Here is a 19,738-nt window from a genome sequence, read left to right on the forward strand (position 1 = left end):
TTTTCTTTTTCGTTCAAAGAATCCGCGTAAATTTTTACCCGCGGATTAAATTGATATTGTGATTCCGCGGAATTATGACCCCGTGGAAAAAAATACGTCTACAGTATATATATATATATATATATATATATATATATATATATATATATATATATATATATATATATATATATATCTATAGGGTGCTTATGGTAATGTGATATAAAAGATCGTTCTATTAGATGCATGTCTATGTCTTATACTTATCAAAATCAACTTTTTGTTGATGTTTCTTTTATTGTATTTTGATTTAATGAAAATTGACAAAAGAGCGATAACCTTTGTTTTGCTACCAAAACTCAATTAAGATAAACGTTTAAGCTCATTAATTAATTGATATATCACATATAACATGATTTGTTGAAGCAGAGAAAGAGTGAGAAAAATAAGAGAAAGACACTTTTGATAAATATAATTACATTTTAAAGATTTTAAACGTGTTGATTGCTGTGGTTATCATGTAATTTAAAAATATCGTTTCAATTGTTCGTATATTTAAGTTTATTGTCATTGATACAATTTTTATCACTCTTCGTCTCAGTTATTCTTTACAAATAGAATAGAGTTGAAGGAGTTCACTTGTACATCACAATATAAGTGGTTGATTACATCCATCTTTAATAGCATTAAAGGGTTTGTTTGCTCCTTATCTTTGCCAGATTTAGTTGGACAAGGTATCATTTTCGGCGTCACTACACGTTTTCATGGCATGCAGTATGACGGGATGTAATATGACGTCGAAAGATAATATTACCAATCACAAATGGTAGAATTTGAAAAGTCTCAAAATTAAGTGATCTTCGCCAACGGTTCTCATTTTTACAAGATTCATTTCATTTTCTTTTGTTAAAAACAGGATGCATATGTTAGTATGAGATTTTGAATTTCTAGACTTTAAAACAATTCTTCAAATGTTTCACTCACTACTAGTGCAAGAAATTCTCTTTAGTTTGTTTAGATTAAACATGTTCAAATCTGATGTACTGAGATTTTTCTTTTTTCTTTAAAATGGCAAATGAAAGAAGCAAATGCTGTAAATGTTTTAAATATTTACAATTCCTTATGACAATTCTTTTTAAAAAAATTATGAAAAAAGACATGAATTTTTCACATACATATAAATGATATCCTTAAATATTCAGCAGCATTTTCCCTAGTCACATATCCTCCATTTATATCAGCAAAAGTAATAATTAAATATTAAAATATGATATTTTCTCTTCAAACTTGTAGCATGTACATGTACTTCCTAAAGGCAGTAAGTTAAACAAAAGCACTTCATATACAACATTATACAATAATCTGTTTTGTTTAAAGAAATTAATGAAATTGTTCATGGCCAAATCGATGTTTGAAATTAAATTCAAGAGCATGTATATCAATTATTATGTAAATGTGCTTTTATGCAAGTGATATTGTAACATTAAATAAATATAAATATCAATGGCGAGTAGGTTTGTTTTATTTATTTTATTGTCGGTTACCCTCAAAGGAACTGTGATAAAGACTATAGCAATTAAGCAATTATCTCAATTGGTCAAATTCCCGTTTCGCACACATTTTTTCGATACCTAATTTTCAAATGTGTGCAAAACGGGAACAAACCCCTTAATATGTCTTTATGTGGTTTTGAAATGTGTCATTTCATTAAAAATAGTCAAACTGTTAAATGTATGCTATTTTTGAAACTTTGTCAAAAAACGTTATCAAATGTCGCAATACTAAAGCTTCAGATTAATTTTTATTCCCACCAATAAATCTTAATACTTTAAAAATAAAAAGTACACGACACATATGCTCAATTATTTTATTCATGAATACAAAATGAGGTATCAATAAATATGTACAGGTTAAAAGCAAACATAGAAGTCGGACTTACCGGATAAGAGGTAGATATTAGAACAAATTGCTAGAATATTTATAATCAATTGTTATGTTATGTTAATTAATGCTGTATACTTCGTTACATACAAGTAGGTTATAATGTAATGTATTTGCTAAAATCATGTTGATTATGATGTCCTTACATGTAAGTGTTAAGTAAAAAAACCCAGTTTGATACATTGTATGAATGAACACACGTTGCTGTGTTTTTATTCTTGTATCTTTGCATCTCAGCATTTATTCTTTTAATTATTACTCAGTTTGGTTTTTTAAGATAAATAATAATTAAAAAATTTATGAAATTATGTATCCTTTTCAGTGGTGCTGTTATTTAAATAGATACTTGATAAATGTTAAACAACATGACCTGCTAGTCCACTTTAATACTAAATACTGACATTATGGTGCGTGGAAGCTAATAAAATTGTAAAGCTTTTTTATAGCTTTGAATTCTCCACAGTAAACGCTTCGTTAACATACATTTCTTTTGGCATTTTGGCATTTATGGAGTCCTTACTTTCCTTGCTATTACAGCCATGCAGTAAATTTCTACATACTCGGGTTGAAAACACCCGGTCATAGATAAAGGCCCCCAGTGCTCCGCCTATCATTGGCCCAGCCCAGTAAACCTGCAAACAAAATCGAAAAATAGAACATGACCTTTTGATCGTAAAACCCGATAAATATCTTCAACACACGAAGAAACGTTAAAACCACAAGGTTATATGAAAACCTCCACCGAGGAGAAATTACTCGAGAATCATAATAATTCATGGCTGCTCAATTTTCGTGCATTTTGTGTTTACACCTCGACCACAAATAAACATCTACACAAATTATAAAGAAGTTTTTAGTTTCAATAGTTATTACATATGTATATTCACCAGCGAATCCATGGAACTACGCCCAACAAAACATTGAAAAGATGACAATCCACTATAATTTGTCTCAAAATAATTATAATATAATATTATTCCTCTGTATAACGTTATGTATTAAAAGTTGTGTAAACGAACTTGCCCAAACTTTGTCATAGGCGGCGTTAATGACCATTGGACCAAAATTTCGGGCAGGATTCATGCAACCACCAGATAGATTCCACTGAGAGAAAAAAAAAGATCATATATATGTTGAATTACAGTCATGGATGTGGTTGTCATTTGATTACATTTCTAGAATATCGGTGGAGATTTATCTACTAATAATAGCATTTGTATATTTAAAATCAATTGTTTTCTTAGATGAATCTTTTGAAATTTGTTTGTTTGGTTTTTTTTTTTAAATGTTATTTGGCGATAATAACATAGAACACAGCCAATATAAAAGTGAAAAAAATTGTTATAACAGATAATCTTGTTGTTAATCGTAATATTATCATAAAATATGCATCCTTTATTTGAAAAAAATATATATACTAGTACCAAGTATGATTATCAAGTTAATACGACCCTTATGAATTTGTAATATAGACATTGGAGTAAAATGCTCTGGAATTCAACAATAAAGGGAAGAGCAGGGAATATATTTCGTGTTTCTATTGCTACAATAAGGTACACTGTTTAAATCGCTCGAAATTAGATCCAGACCCTACAAACCATAATGCGGAGCTTATACTTGTCAATACACTGACCTAAGGATTATCAACGGGCAACCGAAATGAAAAGGTCCTCTTTCTCTCTCTCTCTCTCTCTCTCTCTCTCTGTCATACACATACACATTATAAACAATGATTACATGTGTGCTATGTTACAGAACAGGTTTATAGCACTGGATATATAACCTGTCCGATTCGATAGTACACTATAATTCTTTCGTTTGAAAATGATGTCATTTTGCATCAATGTCAGTCTTGAAATATAAAGATACTATTACAATAAATAAGGGGCTCTTTACATATGTAAGGTTTATGTTTCAAAACATATCAATTACAAAGAAAATAGAAATTTGACTGCTTAGATGATACTCTCTGTATTCATTGCGTCCGAAAATCCTTTTGTCCGATTTAAGCTTTTGATTGATGCACTATTTAAGTTTCACCCTTTTTTTAACGTTACCTGAACCAAAATCATGTTTGTCGTTGGTGTCTGAAATAGTTTAATTTCATTTTCTTTCCTCATCAAACTGGACAGGTTTTGATCAAACTTGACTCATATCATCCTTTGGGTAAATAGGGTTTGTCAAATAAAGAACCACGCCTTCTTGTAGGAGAAACTATTTTTCAAAATACTGTCTGATAATATAATATTAAACTCTTTCTATAATAAAAATTCTTTCTATTTATCATTACTGCATGGCTATTTTATTTACTAAATTTTCTGTAAGCATGTATTATAGATTCTGATATAATTTTTAACCGGTGACTTCGGACCACAAAATGGAGTCATAAGTGTGAAAATTTCTGTTATACATGAAAAAAACATTCTCCAGTTTTGGATATTAACTTGCAAACATTATGCAAATGGGAAAAATATAAATGTATAAATATATCATTTGATTAAAAAACCAAGTTTGAAATATTTTATAAGACTTTTGGCCTCCTTCGTGTTATAACAATAAGAAATATATGTACTATGTCCCAAATGTCTGCTTCCACCACTCTTTGGCATAATAATAACCTTTAGTTAAATACCTTTGTGCCTAAACTACGTCTTGCTACTAGAATGAAAAAAGATTATCTGTTTAAAAACGCCCCCTCTACCGCCTCAGGTTTCATTACACAACCAAAAATAGAAGTATACAGGATTTTGTATTGCAGCAAAAATGAAAACACCAGGATGATAATGTTGAAAAATTGTGCGAAGTGTTCCGAGTAATTCCGAATGGAAAAAAGATGTAAACATAACATTTTCCATCATCAATCTCCGTAAAAAAAAATTTCGTTCATGTTAATTTCTCCATGTAAAAAAAGATGAAGTTTCAATTAAAAGAATCCAGCTATATAGGATTTGTCTACTTGTATCGATTTCAATTGTACTTGTGTGGCAGGTATATGTGTATTTTCGTTTACATTCGTCAAAAACTGAGAGAAACGGTAGCCTGGGATTGACTATAGATAAGTTAATGTCTTTTGCCCTCCTTATCTCAACAAAAAATGATTTAGTACTACGGTCAAATTGTTCTTCAATTCTATTCTATTAGAAATGTTAATATTTTTTTCCTGTGTCGCGTTAAAATAGAACCGTTCATGTTTCCGCAAACCTTAAAGTATATTTTTCTTGTGTATGTGTGTGTTGTTTTTTTTTTTGGTATTAACCTTCAGTTTTAAATGTAAATCACGAAATGCATATTTATCTGACATGTATACCAATATAATTAAAAATTAAATCACTTCTTTAATTGTCCTCAAAACCCCTTTATATCTATTAAAATATTCTAAAACTCTTGGTGAAACATTTTGAAAGAAGTTAGAATGTAGTTGTATAAGGCCAGTGATGGCTGTTCTAGTGTAGGTAGGGGATTTTCACCAAAATCTTAAAGAAAAGATAAAAGCTGTTTATCTTTGCTAAACTTACTGTTGAGAACACATTAATAACAACGAGAATTCCGATGATAAACGGAACAGAGCCCGCCATGTCTGATCTCCCCGAATCAAGGAACGAGAAAGTGGCAAAGTCCAGTAAAAACGTGATGTAAACCTCACAAGCGAACGCTTGGACGTCAGTGACGTTTGGTCCGGGCAAAATCACGCCAAAACTCCCATGCTGCATTTCAACAGGAGACACAATGCTTAAAATAGCCATGCCAGCAATGGCACCAAGCACTTGAAAACACACATAGAACAAAAATCTGGAGCAGGTTATGCCCCCTGTTACTAGGAAACCGATGCTAATGGCGGGATTCACGTGACCTCCACTCACGGTACTCAGTGTTGTTATTATGACGGCTATAAAGAATCCTGTTTCTATAGCAATGTGTACGCTGCTAGGTTTCGTTCCAAGAGTTTCATGATACAGCCCGGCGCCTACTCCATACATAACAAGAAACATGACTCCAAGAAACTCTGCAAGGGATGCACGCAAAAGATCTAATGACCTCAGATCGTCCAGTTCCCTTTGTAAGAAACTTTTATTTTCCTTTAAAATAGCCTCTTTTTTATCGTCAGCCATCGTCTCTCCAAGCACTGATAAGTTATCTGTTCAGATATGGTTTTAGAAACTTAAAATACCAATAAGTCCCACTTTCTTGCAACCTTATACCCTCAGACCTCAGGTAGCTAACGAACACTCGGGAACTGTTTCATATAAAATGAAGTCTCCACATCTTACCGAAGAATGATAGGTCCTTTATCGGATAACACTGCTTGACGGCGACAGAATGTAAATTATGTCAAGTACATAGACAGGTGTATATGTATATCCCAAATAATTGCATTTGTATATAGAAGATTCTGTCATTAGAAAATGTATCCACATCTCATCTTACATATCTACCTTTCTTCCGAGTAGGATCAAGGACCTACTACTGGGTATTTAGTTTAAGCTCTTTTCAAGGAGACCCTTCTTTATATTACAATCGTTTATCAGTTTTATCGGTCATATGCCTTGCCGTTTTTCTGGCCTCCTGATAAAAAATAAAAAATAGTTCATGAAGAAAAGTATTAACATTACATTTAAATGCATGATCATTCACTTTGAACGAGACTGAAAACGCAAAGAAGTAAAAAACGATTAAATAACGTCCCATCTTCAACAAATATGCAATACTGAATTAAACAAAATTTACAATCAAAATCATACTAAATGAAATCAAATTAATAAAATATTATTCTCTATTGCAAGAAAATGTTCCTACTTTGGAAATGTTAAAAGACGTGTCCATACTGTTGTTTTGAACTTGATCCATACGATCATCAACAGTCTAGTCAGTTGAATGTCTTGGTTCCAATGTCATGGATGTTTTCCAAGGGGACTAATTTTTGCCTAGAAGTTCATTCTCAACCCCCAGATTAATTCGTCAAGTTTCGTTTTTAGAATAAATTCCTTTTTATTCACAACAATTTCAAAAAAGCGAAACAAAACAAGACGCTATCTAAATGTTTACGAAATGACCCATTTATGGCCAGAGTTTAAATTACCTAGGCTATTGTTCGTTTCTTCCTTCCAATGCTTGAATAAACAGTATAACTTGCATTTAAAAGGCGTTGCCAATGCAATAGTTAAGACTCCAAGGAAAATCATAATGTGGATCATTAATTTATCATATCATAAATCATAAATTTAATACAATGTACTAGTATATGACATATGTCCAAATTAAAGTTAATACCTACTTTTCATAAGTACATTTTGGGATTCGTTTGTTTGTTTGCTTGTGGGTTTTTTTCTTATTATCTATAAAAATTTCTGTTTGCTTTTCGAGACCACTTTGTAGATACTTTTAAGTAAGTTTTGACATCCTATGTGATCTAAAATGCCAGCGTCAGATATGTTTTTCTTTCATAATAAACGCCAGGGAATACATGTTACCAGTGAACATTGGCATGTATAAATTTTTTGGGATTATAAAAGGAAAATCTAACAACTATGAAGATATACGACTTCTCGGAACACTTTCATCCAAAAAACTGGTTTTTTTCTATTGGTTGCCAATGCAAATCAGCGATCAATTTTATTTTTTAGCCATAACTTTCAAATTTGACAAAATGAAAAAAAAAAACAAATTCAATGATTTCAAGAAATAGTAACCTTCAAAAATGGACAAGAATCAAAGCATTGATAATAAAAATCATTTGATTAAAACGTGAACTGCTGGTCATTCAATATGTAGAATAAATGTTGTAGAATGATTATCGTATCTATTTAAGGGAGCATTCGGATCCTATATTTTCTGACCATGGCTGATTTAGGAGAGGTCAATCTGGCGGTGTCTGATGGATTTCTTACATATCCGGATCCTGACCAGTCACCTGTCATAAAGGTGTCACGCATACTTTATTTGAACATATTTTATGGTAATAAATTGGTACAAACGGATTGGGCACAAGTTATAAAAACGTAATTTACCCTCTCCCTGTATAACAACAAATTCAATAAACTATAAATGTACGTTTGACATGTATACATATCAATTACAACTGTAACATTTTTTTTAATTTATACAGACTTGTGATGCTACGAATTTTGTCATGTTGTTTTGTATGCTTTTCGTTCATTTCGTGTTTTTCATTACAGATTTTTATTTCAAATATCAATAACATAAATTGCAGTTGATTGTAAATGCTAGTAACTATGTTAAAAAGAGTTAAAAGTCATGTTTTGTTGCTATTTACATATATTGCATTCTATTGTTATATCGTAGAAGCAAATTACTGAATATTTATAAAATTTCAATAGGAAAACATTGTGATTGAGAAATCTCTTTCATATTCTGATCGAACAAATTGCTCGTTCAGCATACATGAACATTTATTGAACCATCATATTACCCTTGTGTATCTTGCATTCGGTTGCATTTGTAAGGTCATTCGCCTGTCATTGTTCTTAATAATATTATTCATATTGTATTAAAGAATGATGTACAAACATGATCACTTTTGGTTTTGAAGATCTTCAGTTGATCTGCAGTTGGTTGCTGTAATGCATTTATCCATCGATCATTCGTTGATATTCCAGCAGAGTTATTACATGTCATCACAGGAAAATCGTATTGTACATTGTCTGTTCAAACTATTTCCATACCGTTGAATTCGCTATTGAATTCCTCAATGCAATATGCCACAATTTCAAATTTTCTGCAACATACTTTAGAGATATTTAGTTATTTCATATTCATATTAACTACTTTTATTAACTTTCATCCAGCTCTTTTGGATTTCGAAAACCGATATCAACAATTTTGTAGGGACTTAATGCAACTTGCATCTACATATATACTTCACCTAAAAAAAGTTAGATTGTTCAGGTCATAAGTTTGAGTGATCAACCGTAAACGTTTCGTTAACGTACACTTCTTTGGTCATTTCCGTCTTTTGTGGGTCTTTGCTTTTACAGCCATACAGAGTATTTCTACATGCTCGAGTTGAAAACACACGGTCATATATGAGAGCCCCCAGCGCTCCACCTATCATTGGCCCAGCCCAGTAAACCTAAAAACAGAAACAGAACGGGAACTATAAACACTTTTAACTGCATGCCTCTACAGCACTCAAACGAATTTAATCATTCATTCGAAGATTGAAATCTTTTTTCACTATATATAAATATGAAACGGTTAACTTACCCAAACCTTGTCATAAGTGCCGTTAATGACCATGGGACCGAAATTTCTAGCAGGATTCATACAACCACCCGATAAATTCCACTGGAAATGAAATAAATACTGATATTCAAAATTTGGTCATACTTAAAAAGAAAGTAAAAAGATATAGGTGATTTACAACAACCATGGATCATTTCTAAAAAGTGGTACAATAAACCATTTTTGTAAAGTTGTGCTTTGTACTTAATTGGATATCAATTAACTATTTGAAAAAGGTAACAATGTCTACGCAAAACTTCATCGGGTTAAATGAATATGCTAAACAATGCACTATCGTGATTGCAAAATTAAGAATTTTGTGTGTATATAGTATACTCTTTCGAAATATGTGTTTTGCCCTGTTATAAAAACTGGATAAAGTTAATGTTAAATTTATATGGCCCTTGGTTAAAAAATGTGCTGTATACAAGGAAAGTTTTATCAGAATACTAATTATGACTTTAAGCAAAGTTATATCAGAGCACAAAATTACCTTTTAACTCTATTGCCTTAACAACTCATTAATTCTTAATTAAACCTTAATTCTTTATGTTTATTGTGGAATATGTCAAATCACATGTTATTACCCCAAAAGTCACATCTCTCTCTCTCTCTCTCTCTCTCTCTCTCTCTCTCTCTCTCTCTCTCTCTCTCTCATACATAGACGTTTAACAAAAATCTTCACCTGTGTAAATGATGGTACTTGAAAACAGGCCATACATTTGTTTAATAATTCTTTAATCTGTGCTGAAAATGTTTTATGAATATTTTAAAAACTGTTTAGCCTATTTTCTTTATGTAAACCTCTTTTTATAGATATATATGCCTGTGATAACTGAACCAATTTTATTTGTGTATGCTCATTGTGTAGTTTTAACTTATTATGTAAAGCGCTTTAGAGTAATTTTATTATTTTTAGCGCTATATAAATGTTATAATAATAATAATAATAATAATTGAAGAATTTTGCAGTGCAAGTGATGATATGCATATGTACTTTTTATAAGTATTGAAATAGCCAGAAAAGCTTAATGTTGTCGTTCAATTCTAGTCAGGGTTAATGTATATTAAAGTATTAATAGATAATAAACACCACATTCCATGTTGTCCCAACTATATACACGACTGCATACATGTAAAATTCTATTTACTTTAAGGGGAATGGATGGTTTTGGCCTTTTTAGTCTATATTAATTTGTTTCTCGTGTTTTGTATAAATTTGTATTTTATTTGTTTTTATTTTCAGGGTTTTGTACTTTTACCTGGGGGGGGGGGGGGGGGGGGAGGGGGTGTAAAGTGGATATACGTCTCGGAAAATAAAGAGCTGAGTACTATTATATATATTTTAAATCACTTACTGTTGAGAACACATTGGCAACAACCAGAATTCCAATGATAAACGGAACGGAACCAGCCATATCCGATCTCCCGTAATCAAGGAACGAGAAAGTGGCAAAGTCCAGTAAAAACGTGATGTAGGCCTCACAAGCGAACGCTTGGACGTCAGTGACGTTTGGTCCGGGCAAAATCACGCCAAAACTTCCATGCTGCATTTCAACAGGTGAAACCATGCTTATGAAAGCCATACCAGCAATAGCACCAAGGACTTGAAAACACGAGTAGAACAAAAATCTGGAAAAGGTTATGGCCCCTGTTACTAGGAAACCGATGCTAATGGCGGGATTCACGTGACCTCCACTCACGGTACTCAGTGTTGTTATTATGACGGCTATAAAGAATCCTGTTTCTATGGCAATATGTGCGCTGCTAGGTTTCGTTCCAAGAGTTTCATGATACAACCCGGCTCCTACTCCATACATAACAAGAAACATGACTCCGAGAAACTCCGCAAGCGATGCTCGCAAAAGATCTAATGACCTCAAATCGTCCAGTTCTCTTTGTAAGAAACTTTTATTTTCCTGTAGAATCGCTTCCGTCTTTTCTTTAGACATTGTATTTTTCTGAATAGTAAAATCCTTCTCTATTACTGTAAGTTATATATAAAGCAAAATGCAAAAGTCTTATATTTCCATTCAACTTTCTACCACCAAAATACACAGCCAACGTACCAACATAAGGAAGGGCTAGAAACTAATATTAAGTAAACCAGACGGCTAAGAGACTGCCAAAGCAAAACCGAGCTTAGGGCTGTCGTACGTGGACATGTCTAGAATTGACAAACGGTCCATTAACATCCCTTGATGTGAGGTGAGTATCTGTCCCGTTCTTGACTGTTTCTATACAAATGACATTAAATCATTGGCCAAGTGACAGAACAAATGCAATATGTGACGAGAGATGTCATTATGTGTCTAGAAATGATTAACAGTGCGTTCAAAGTGTTTTTACCACACTTTATTCATGTGTCCATGTCGCATTGGTTAAGACGGAGTTTATTTCTGTTCGACTTTGACCATATAACGGAACAGTGCTGTAGTAACATTGTATATTTTATTTATAGAGAGAAAGTTTTTTGGGTATTAAACTTTGAGTTCATTTCCTTTGCGAATCGTTAACGACAATTCGACATCAATATGCGTCACACCGGCTAAAGAAAACTATCGCAAAATTGCTGAATGTTTAAACGTTTATTTTCATAATAGTTTAGATTGCATATTTTACGTATCTTTCCCCCAAGTCTTTTCCTTTTTTCGAAATGAAAGCAATGGAGGTCCATTATACAAGTCTCATCATTCTGATGGAATGGATACCGCCAAATCATCATGCATTCTATTTAGACTGTCTCTCATACATATATATCTTTACAGTTTTAATTTATATCAATGTAAGTTTTAAAATTTTATATTTTGATGAGGTGTTCATTAAAATGCAAAATATCAGCCTTAACGATATTTATACTTTATTTATATTTGACATAAAATAATTTATACGACTATTAGGCTAGAATTTAAATATTTTGAAATGAATTTATTAACATTTAAAATAAGCAGCGCTTTTAATCACCTATCTTAATATGCAGATTTTTTTTCGATGCTTTAATTCCTTTTTTTCTACAGTGCTTACTTATTAGTTATCATTTCTGAAATGTTGGCAAATGTTTTAATTCTGCGGAATTTAAGAGTTTTGTTTCCATATGAGAGCACAAAGATATTAAATAAGGGCTAGATTCTTGGTACCTGGAGTGGACGGGTCTAACTGTTTCAGATAAATCAACACGACTTTCTCAAAATGCGAATTGTAAATTAAGTACACAATCGGGTGTATATAGATATGCCATAATTTCATATATATATGTAAACGATGTTTTCATTATAAAATAAATCTAAATTTTTCAGCCCTCGGGTACCATCTCCGCCTTTCTTCCGAGTAGGATTAAGGACCTACTACTGGGTATTAAGTGTAATCTATTTTGACGAGGAGCCTTCGTTACATCCGTTTATTAGTTTGTAGGTCATTCCCCTGCTTGTAGTTTTCTTGTCAACGAAAAGAAGAAACTGTGTCACGTAAATGCGCATTATTGTACATTCGCTTTGAAATAAGAAACGATTTTTAGTCACAATATTTACATTGTAAAGACAATGCAATAACTACATTTGTAATAAACTGCACATTCATTAAAAATGTTATAATACTGGGTAATTTGCTATTAATTTATCTAGCCTTTTTTAAAGACTTCCATATTGTATTTCTCAGGTTGCTTTTTTTTTGGTAATATCAGACTTTCCTGTGAGATTTATGCCTGATATTTCCAAGGTTTTTCATTAGAGCGAATTTCCAAAAAGTTCATTCTTAATTAACCGCCATGTCACACAGTTTGTCCAGCGCGTCATTTTCAGGAGAACCCCTATTCTTTCACAATTTGATAATCATAAAGTAAGATGCCAAAGAGTACATCTCGATGTACAACATGTTGTTACTTCTAAAACTTGTTGTTTGCATGCCATATTAGGGGGACCATTCAAAGTCTGAGTTTAAATTTTTGTAGGTCACTTTGTTCGTTACACTCCCCTTTAAATGCTTGCGTAAGCAGTACTATCGTGTTTACTACATGGAAAGTCAAAATGTTGGATTCTTATCGCGTCTCAATTTAATATGTTACCTAAAGTTAGGGTGTGACCTAGCCTTGTAACCTTATCGGTTGCTCTGCATTCTTCAATCTTTCTTCTTTAGTACAATGTATAACACTTCAACAGAACAGATTAGAACTTTACACTATATGATTGGTTTTGCAAGGACGTGCAGTGTAGACGTTAGGTCCGTTTGCTTTGCTTGTCCTTTTTCTTCAAAAGATTTCAGTTGTTTTTGTACAAACAAATCAATTTGCTTGCCAGACCTGCAAAATAGGCATTTATATTTTAGTAAACCGTACATTTGAGAAAAAGATTGGTTTTAAAGTCCACATTTCTATTTCATTTTAGTATCACGCCCTCAAATAACGTATTTTGGATGCATTGCCTACATAATTTATCTCTATTATATGAGTTTTGTTAATTTGATACCATACGGCATCTATGTACATGAATGAAAAAAAAAAATGATGCAAGTATACTCATTTTTTTTATATGTATAAAATATCTATTTGATAATGCCGATGATTTCATTCCGACATGTGTTTCTCCACCATTAGATCTATCATCACTTCATATAAAACCAACAAGGGCTGAGGCAAGACTCAGAACATTTCCAGTCGCCCGGTGTTGTATAGCAGTTTTTCCCCCATAGTAGCTTTTCCCCCCGGAAAACCTACTATATAGTAGCCTTTCCCCCTGGGGGGAAAAGCTACTATATAGTAGCTTTTCCCCCATAGTAGGGTTTCTCCCTCACGTTTTTGGTTCAGATTTTATAAAAAATATTTATGGAAATCCAGTAAGAATTAAAATCAATGTTTCTACACTCCCAGCTTGCATACATGTATATCTGCATTCATCTGTACAGGTTAAGTTACGTTTTGCCGATTTATTATTTTTATAGACAATGCTGAAAGTTGAACTTGTGTGTAATGGAATTGCACATAGAACTTAATTTAGGTAATTTAAGAAAAGTGGTAAAAGTTTTACAAGTTAAACACTTATATGCATAATTATGTGTTCTGAAATTGTATCAAACGAGAATGTTTTAAGAATTTCTTGATAAATTTATCAGACTGTTTGTCTGTTTTTGAAAACTTCATCAAGGCTAAACCTCTGTTTTAGAGAAATTTTGTTTCCGATGTTTCAGAGCCCGATTTTTAAAATCCTATTATAATAATTATAGTGCATATTCTTTAGGGTTCAATGTCTCATAAACTAGAGATGACCATATCACCATATTTTTATAGTGGCAGTGGTTTATCAGGTGGGGACCCGAATCTCAAATTCTAGAGATGACCAATTAACCATATTTTCACAGTGCTAGAGGTATACCACTAGTAGATGACACCGATGTTTGAAATCCAATTATAAAGAATATGTATTTTTTAGGGCCCCATATCTAAATCAAAGTACTGAAGAACTGACGGGAGTTGATTTTGTCAATGTTTATTTATTTTAAAATCAATTATGTTTATTTATTTTAAAATCAATGATATGTTATTTTGCATGACAAGTACATGTATAGGTAGTTTCTAATTTGTATTATGCATATTTTTATAATATGAATTTTTGAACGTTTTCGACTAGAATGTCGAGAAACCTCCATATGAATCATGTTAAATAATATTTAAAGATAAAAGTAATGCAATCAAACTATGTATCAGTGGTAGAAATATTTCTCGAAAATTGTATGGATCCAAGCAATATTGAACTCTAGTCTCGTTCAACCAAACGCTCGGCTAACACCGTAAATATCCGACAAGGGTTTATGGAGACAGCCGAGCGTCGAGTTGAACGAGACTATATTGAACTCTGGTGTAGGAATACATACGACTACAACAAATATTTAAATTGTTCGTACCATTTAAAATCTGACTATTTTTAAGGTATTTGTAAATAAGTTTCCTTGAAAAACAATGCTTTAGCATCGAATTCATCAATTATTTTCAAGAACTAAGTCTTGTCAGGAGCAATGATTTGTGCTGAGGTCCAAACACTGTTTCACTTTCGGTTTGTCCGAGTGACTGCATAGGAGAGTTGATTAAAAATCTACTCCCCAAAACTATAGATGACCACATGAACATATTTTTTGTAAATTTACACATGCTTTTAATACATAATTAAAATACCCCTTAACCATGATTTAGAACCCCAACAATCAAAGTAAAACTAAAACATTTCAGTTTCTCATCATATCATTGCACCCTGTCTCCCGTTTGATATTTAGAACAAGAAATATATATTTGTTTTTAAGATCGCCATTTCTAACAGTATTAATTTAAAATTGAAAGCCTTTTGGACGAAGGGAGAAATACATTTCCACTTTTTATTCCCTTCCTCTACAAAATTAAGTCAAGATTGGTCAGTTAGTTCCCTGGGAGAAGCTTATACATTGATGGTAATACATTGGAAAATTAAATTTCCAAACCGGCGAATTTTCACTCAAATGTGTTCTCACGTGTTCATAACGTCGAAGTCAAAACTGTAGATAAGCATCGATTAGATGAAAAAGATTCGAGGTATTCCGAAATCCGTGTAAACGGTGTTCCAAAAAGGGGATAGAACAGGTGAAATAAACGATGATGACACATGCATGTTATGAAGGCGCATGCCTTAGTTCATATTTGGGGTTGAAAAACCATGTATTTTATTCTATGTATTAACAAATGCCATAATTATCCTTTTTTGTGAGAAATTAATATCATATCAGTTATTGCAAATTATTGTCACGAATGGTCCGCAATAAACATGGCCGGAAAGTAAAAATGGGGGAAAATCCACTACATAGTAGGTTTTCCGTGGGGGTAATCTGGCTATAAAAAGGGGGAAAGCCCACTATATAGTCAGCTTTCCGTGGGGGAAAAACTGCTATATAGCCATTTTTCCGGGGGGAAGAACTGCTATATAGCCATTTTTCCGGGGGGAAAGATGGCTAGGGGGAAAAGGCACTATATAACACCGGCACTTTCTGAATCCTGTAGATGAAGTTTTATTATCTTGTCTAAAAGCCATACGTACCGTAGTGTAAGGTTGGGGCTTCGCTGCCTTTTAACCATGTTAAGGTCAAGATCAAGTAAATGATTTAAGAGTTCCTTTTTTGGCACTGGAACCATTAGGACGTCAAAACGGATTTGATGAATCTTTTTCCCGTTTTCTACGTCTTTAAAGGAAGTATGTAAAAAATGAAACACTTTCTTGATATTTGATATTAGATCATGGGAAAGGTAAACCTAATTTAATATAACATCATTTTAATGAGGGGGTCAAAAGCTTGTTTAATGTTGTTTTTGGAGAGTCTGTAGGCATTCTACATTTCATTCGTCAAAATTTATCAAAACTCTGAGATTTATTATCCACATGTATTTCCTTCATATTTCATAGAAAATGACAGTCTAATTAAACATAATGTTTCATTGTGTTTACCAAGAATTTTAGCCCTGATACACTCCATAAAATAAACTTTGCGGTTATTGTTATAATTAAGCATCATTGAAAGAATTTAGAATTTGAAGTTTTATAATCTTGTAGGCAACTTTCATTAAATTGACCTTAAGGTCAAGATCTAATAAAGTAAATGATTCCAGGGTATCAATTTGACCTCATTTTAAAGAGGAGTCAAGAGCTGATTTAATGTCTTTATTTGAGAGACTGAAGGCATTCTAGATACAAAATATATTTCATAATTAATAAAATATTAACTCAACTCCGAGATTTGCTTCTGAATTCCTTCATATTTCATAAAAAATGATTTTTCAGCTCTTTAATTTTTTTTTTAATCGCCAATCAAGAGTATCCTAAACCGTATTACCCACAATTATTGTGGTTTATTCAATAGTTTATTTCACCTAATTGTTTTCTATATGTGTATATTTAAGACAAATGTTTGCTGCGTGAAAAAGTATTTGCAGACATGTTATTAAAAAAGAGAAGGTCTGAAAAAAGATATCAAAAGATATTTTATTCCTCAAAAGGAGAACTGTCAAATTTAGATGTTCATCTGAGTAATCTGATTACTAGTATCATCATGGTTATTAGTTAATAAATAGTCGAACGCAGCCATCGTTCCGGGATATCAGCCCGAGTCATATTTTGATGAAACAATAACAAATCAATAATTATTTTAGGTAAAGTAGTCTTTTCGCCCCTCAACTTACCCCACCATTTCAATCAACAACAACCCCCCACCCCCACCCCCACCCCCCATTGCAGAAGGATAAAACGTACGCTCAACTAGGACCTTGGGTCACCCGAAAATAGTTCTCCAAAATGAGTGTATTAATGAGCACGAATGGAACTCTTTTACAAGTGAAGATAAGAATGTAAATCTACTTTCTTTTTTTCTATATCCATAGGGAGACCACAGGTCACCTTACGTCCTAAAACAATGTCGTAATCATTTTGTTAATCAATACGGAAACAAAAGTTACAATATTGAGATTCGTCAGAAGTGATTTACTGTAGGGACCAGGGGTCACATAATGTGTAATATCAATTGGGAGATGTTATCCGGTCATCTTATGACAATTTACAAGATTAATATTTACTGGAAGTCAGTCATTTTAGAGAGACCGGGGGTTAAATTAAGTGGAATGTTCGTTTGAGACCAGAGGTTACCTTAGGTCCTAAATATGAAGAGAGAAAAATAATTCGGTAATTAATAGAGCAGGTGTCACTTTAAGTGAAATATTCATAATATGCCTAGAGTTCATATTATATGAGGACCTATGAATTCTATTAATCTATAGGGAAATTAGAGGTCCAGGCACGTAGCATCAGTGGGGGGGGGGGGGGGGGGGGCTGCCCCCCCCAGTCCCCCACGGATTAGGATTTTGAAGACTTTGGGGAACTTTTTTTTTTGCTTGTCAAGAGTTTTAAGATTTTTTGGATGACTCTGCCCCCCCCCCCCTCCCCCACTTTCAAAAACGATGCTACGTGCCTAAAGAATTATAGATTTTTAAGGATATAGATTCACCAGAAGCCATTCACTGTAGAGAAACAAGGGATCATTATAAAAACGATATCAATAGAGATCACCTTAGGTCCTGAATCAAGTGTTGTTATAATTTTGGTAATATATTGGAAGACCAAGTTCACCTAATGCCATTTTTGAAGATGGATAATCACTAAAAGTTCGCCACTGTAGGAGACTACCTTAACCTTAAGGCATAAAGGTCATTTTTGAAGATAGAGATTAATTCACCAGAAGCAACTGTAGGGAGACTAGTGGTCACCGTACTTTGAACACCAATAAAGAGAACAGAGGTTACCTTAGCTAACCAATTAAATAATTTTGTTAATCTAAAGTGAACCATTTATAATGACACCAGAGTTCATCTTTGGTCCTAGATCACTGAAGTAATAATTTTTTGTTAATCTTTAGGGAGACCGGAGGTCACATATTAAGGAGGTTCGATGATCGTGACCATTTTTATATTATATTGATCTCCTTTATAATAAAATTCTACAAAAAGATATAGTTTATAGCTTGAAACATAATTTCTAAAATTTAAGGTAGACCTGATGCTTTAACGTTCACCACCAAACTCTATCTTTAAAAAAATGTGTAAAGGAGGCTGCACCAGAAGGCATCCACTGTAGAGAATCCAGGGGTCACTTTAAATAGATTATCCAAAGGAAGACCAGAGGTCACTATAGGTCCGTTATAAATGTTGTTATAATTTTAATAATTTATAAGAAGACCAGGGATCACATTTTGTCATTTTTGACGATGGAGGTTCACCAGAAGTCAGCCACTGTAAGGGGCCTAGAGGTCACCTTTGGTATTAAATCAATCAAATAAAAATGTTGTTCACCTATAGGGAGATCAGAGTTCATCTTATGTCATTTTACAAGATTTTACAAGGTGGAGAGCTTCAACATAATTCAGCCACTGTAGGAAGACAAGGGGTCCTCTTAAGTGGAATATCCATTAGGAGACCAGAGGTAACCTTAGGTCTTTAACCAATAAAATAATTTTGTTAGTCTAAAGAGTATGGGTCACTTTAAGTAAACTATTCAAAATTACACCAGAGGCCATCTTAGGTCCTAGATCAATGAGGTAATAATTTTTGAATCTTTAGAGAGACCAAAGGACACATTAATGTAGTTTTGAAGATGGATATTCACCAAAAGTCAATCACTGTAAGAGGGCTAAATATCAAATTACATTCACAAGGAGACTAGAGGTCAACGTGGGTCTGAAATCAATGGAGTAATAATTTTTATCTTTAGGGAGACCAGAGGTCACCTTATGTCATTTGATAGTATGAAGAGTCACCGGTCATTTGATGCATTTTGCAAATTGGAGATTAATCAGTCTTCATCCATTCATTGACTACCTGGTGTTACCTCAGATTATTTTACAAGATGGAGATTCACTAAGGTTATTCACTGTAGGATAACCATAGATCACCTTAGGTAAAAAAAAAGGAATAAGTGACGTCACCAATGGTTTTAGATTGATGTTGTAATTCTTTGAGTCAATATTGAGACCAGATTTAATAAATATTTTAATATACAAGGTGAAGATTTACCAAAGCCAGAGGTTA

The 19,738-nt window shown here is 32.8% G+C and overlaps 1 protein-coding gene across 2 annotated transcripts; it reads right to left on the reverse strand.

Annotated features, from left to right (window-relative positions):
- Window positions 1-1,818: 1,818 nt before the first annotated feature.
- Window positions 1,819-11,404, reverse strand: LOC105337243 (aquaporin-like). 2 transcript variants are annotated; one of them, XM_011441884.4, is made up of 6 exons: window positions 10,518-11,404; window positions 9,142-9,222; window positions 6,715-9,007; window positions 6,354-6,483; window positions 2,944-3,024; window positions 2,494-2,552 (listed from the first exon to the last, which is right to left on the reverse strand). In XM_011441884.4, exons 1-3 carry the CDS (start codon window positions 11,109-11,111, stop codon window positions 8,825-8,827), a joined length of 858 nt encoding a protein of 285 aa, XP_011440186.3. In that variant the 5' UTR covers window positions 11,112-11,404; the 3' UTR covers window positions 2,494-2,552; window positions 2,944-3,024; window positions 6,354-6,483; window positions 6,715-8,824. The 2 variants fall into 2 exon arrangements, with proteins under 2 accessions (XP_034328690.2, XP_011440186.3); XM_034472799.2 differs by lacking the exons at window positions 6,354-6,483; window positions 6,715-9,007; window positions 9,142-9,222; window positions 10,518-11,404 and adding an exon at window positions 5,436-6,347 and having other exon boundaries at window positions 1,819-2,552.
- Between the last annotated feature and the right edge of the window lie 8,334 nt (window positions 11,405-19,738).

Source organism: Magallana gigas, chromosome 8 (assembly GCF_963853765.1).
Source record: "Magallana gigas chromosome 8, xbMagGiga1.1, whole genome shotgun sequence".
In the NCBI taxonomy this organism is placed as follows: Eukaryota; Metazoa; Mollusca; class Bivalvia; order Ostreida; family Ostreidae; genus Magallana; species Magallana gigas.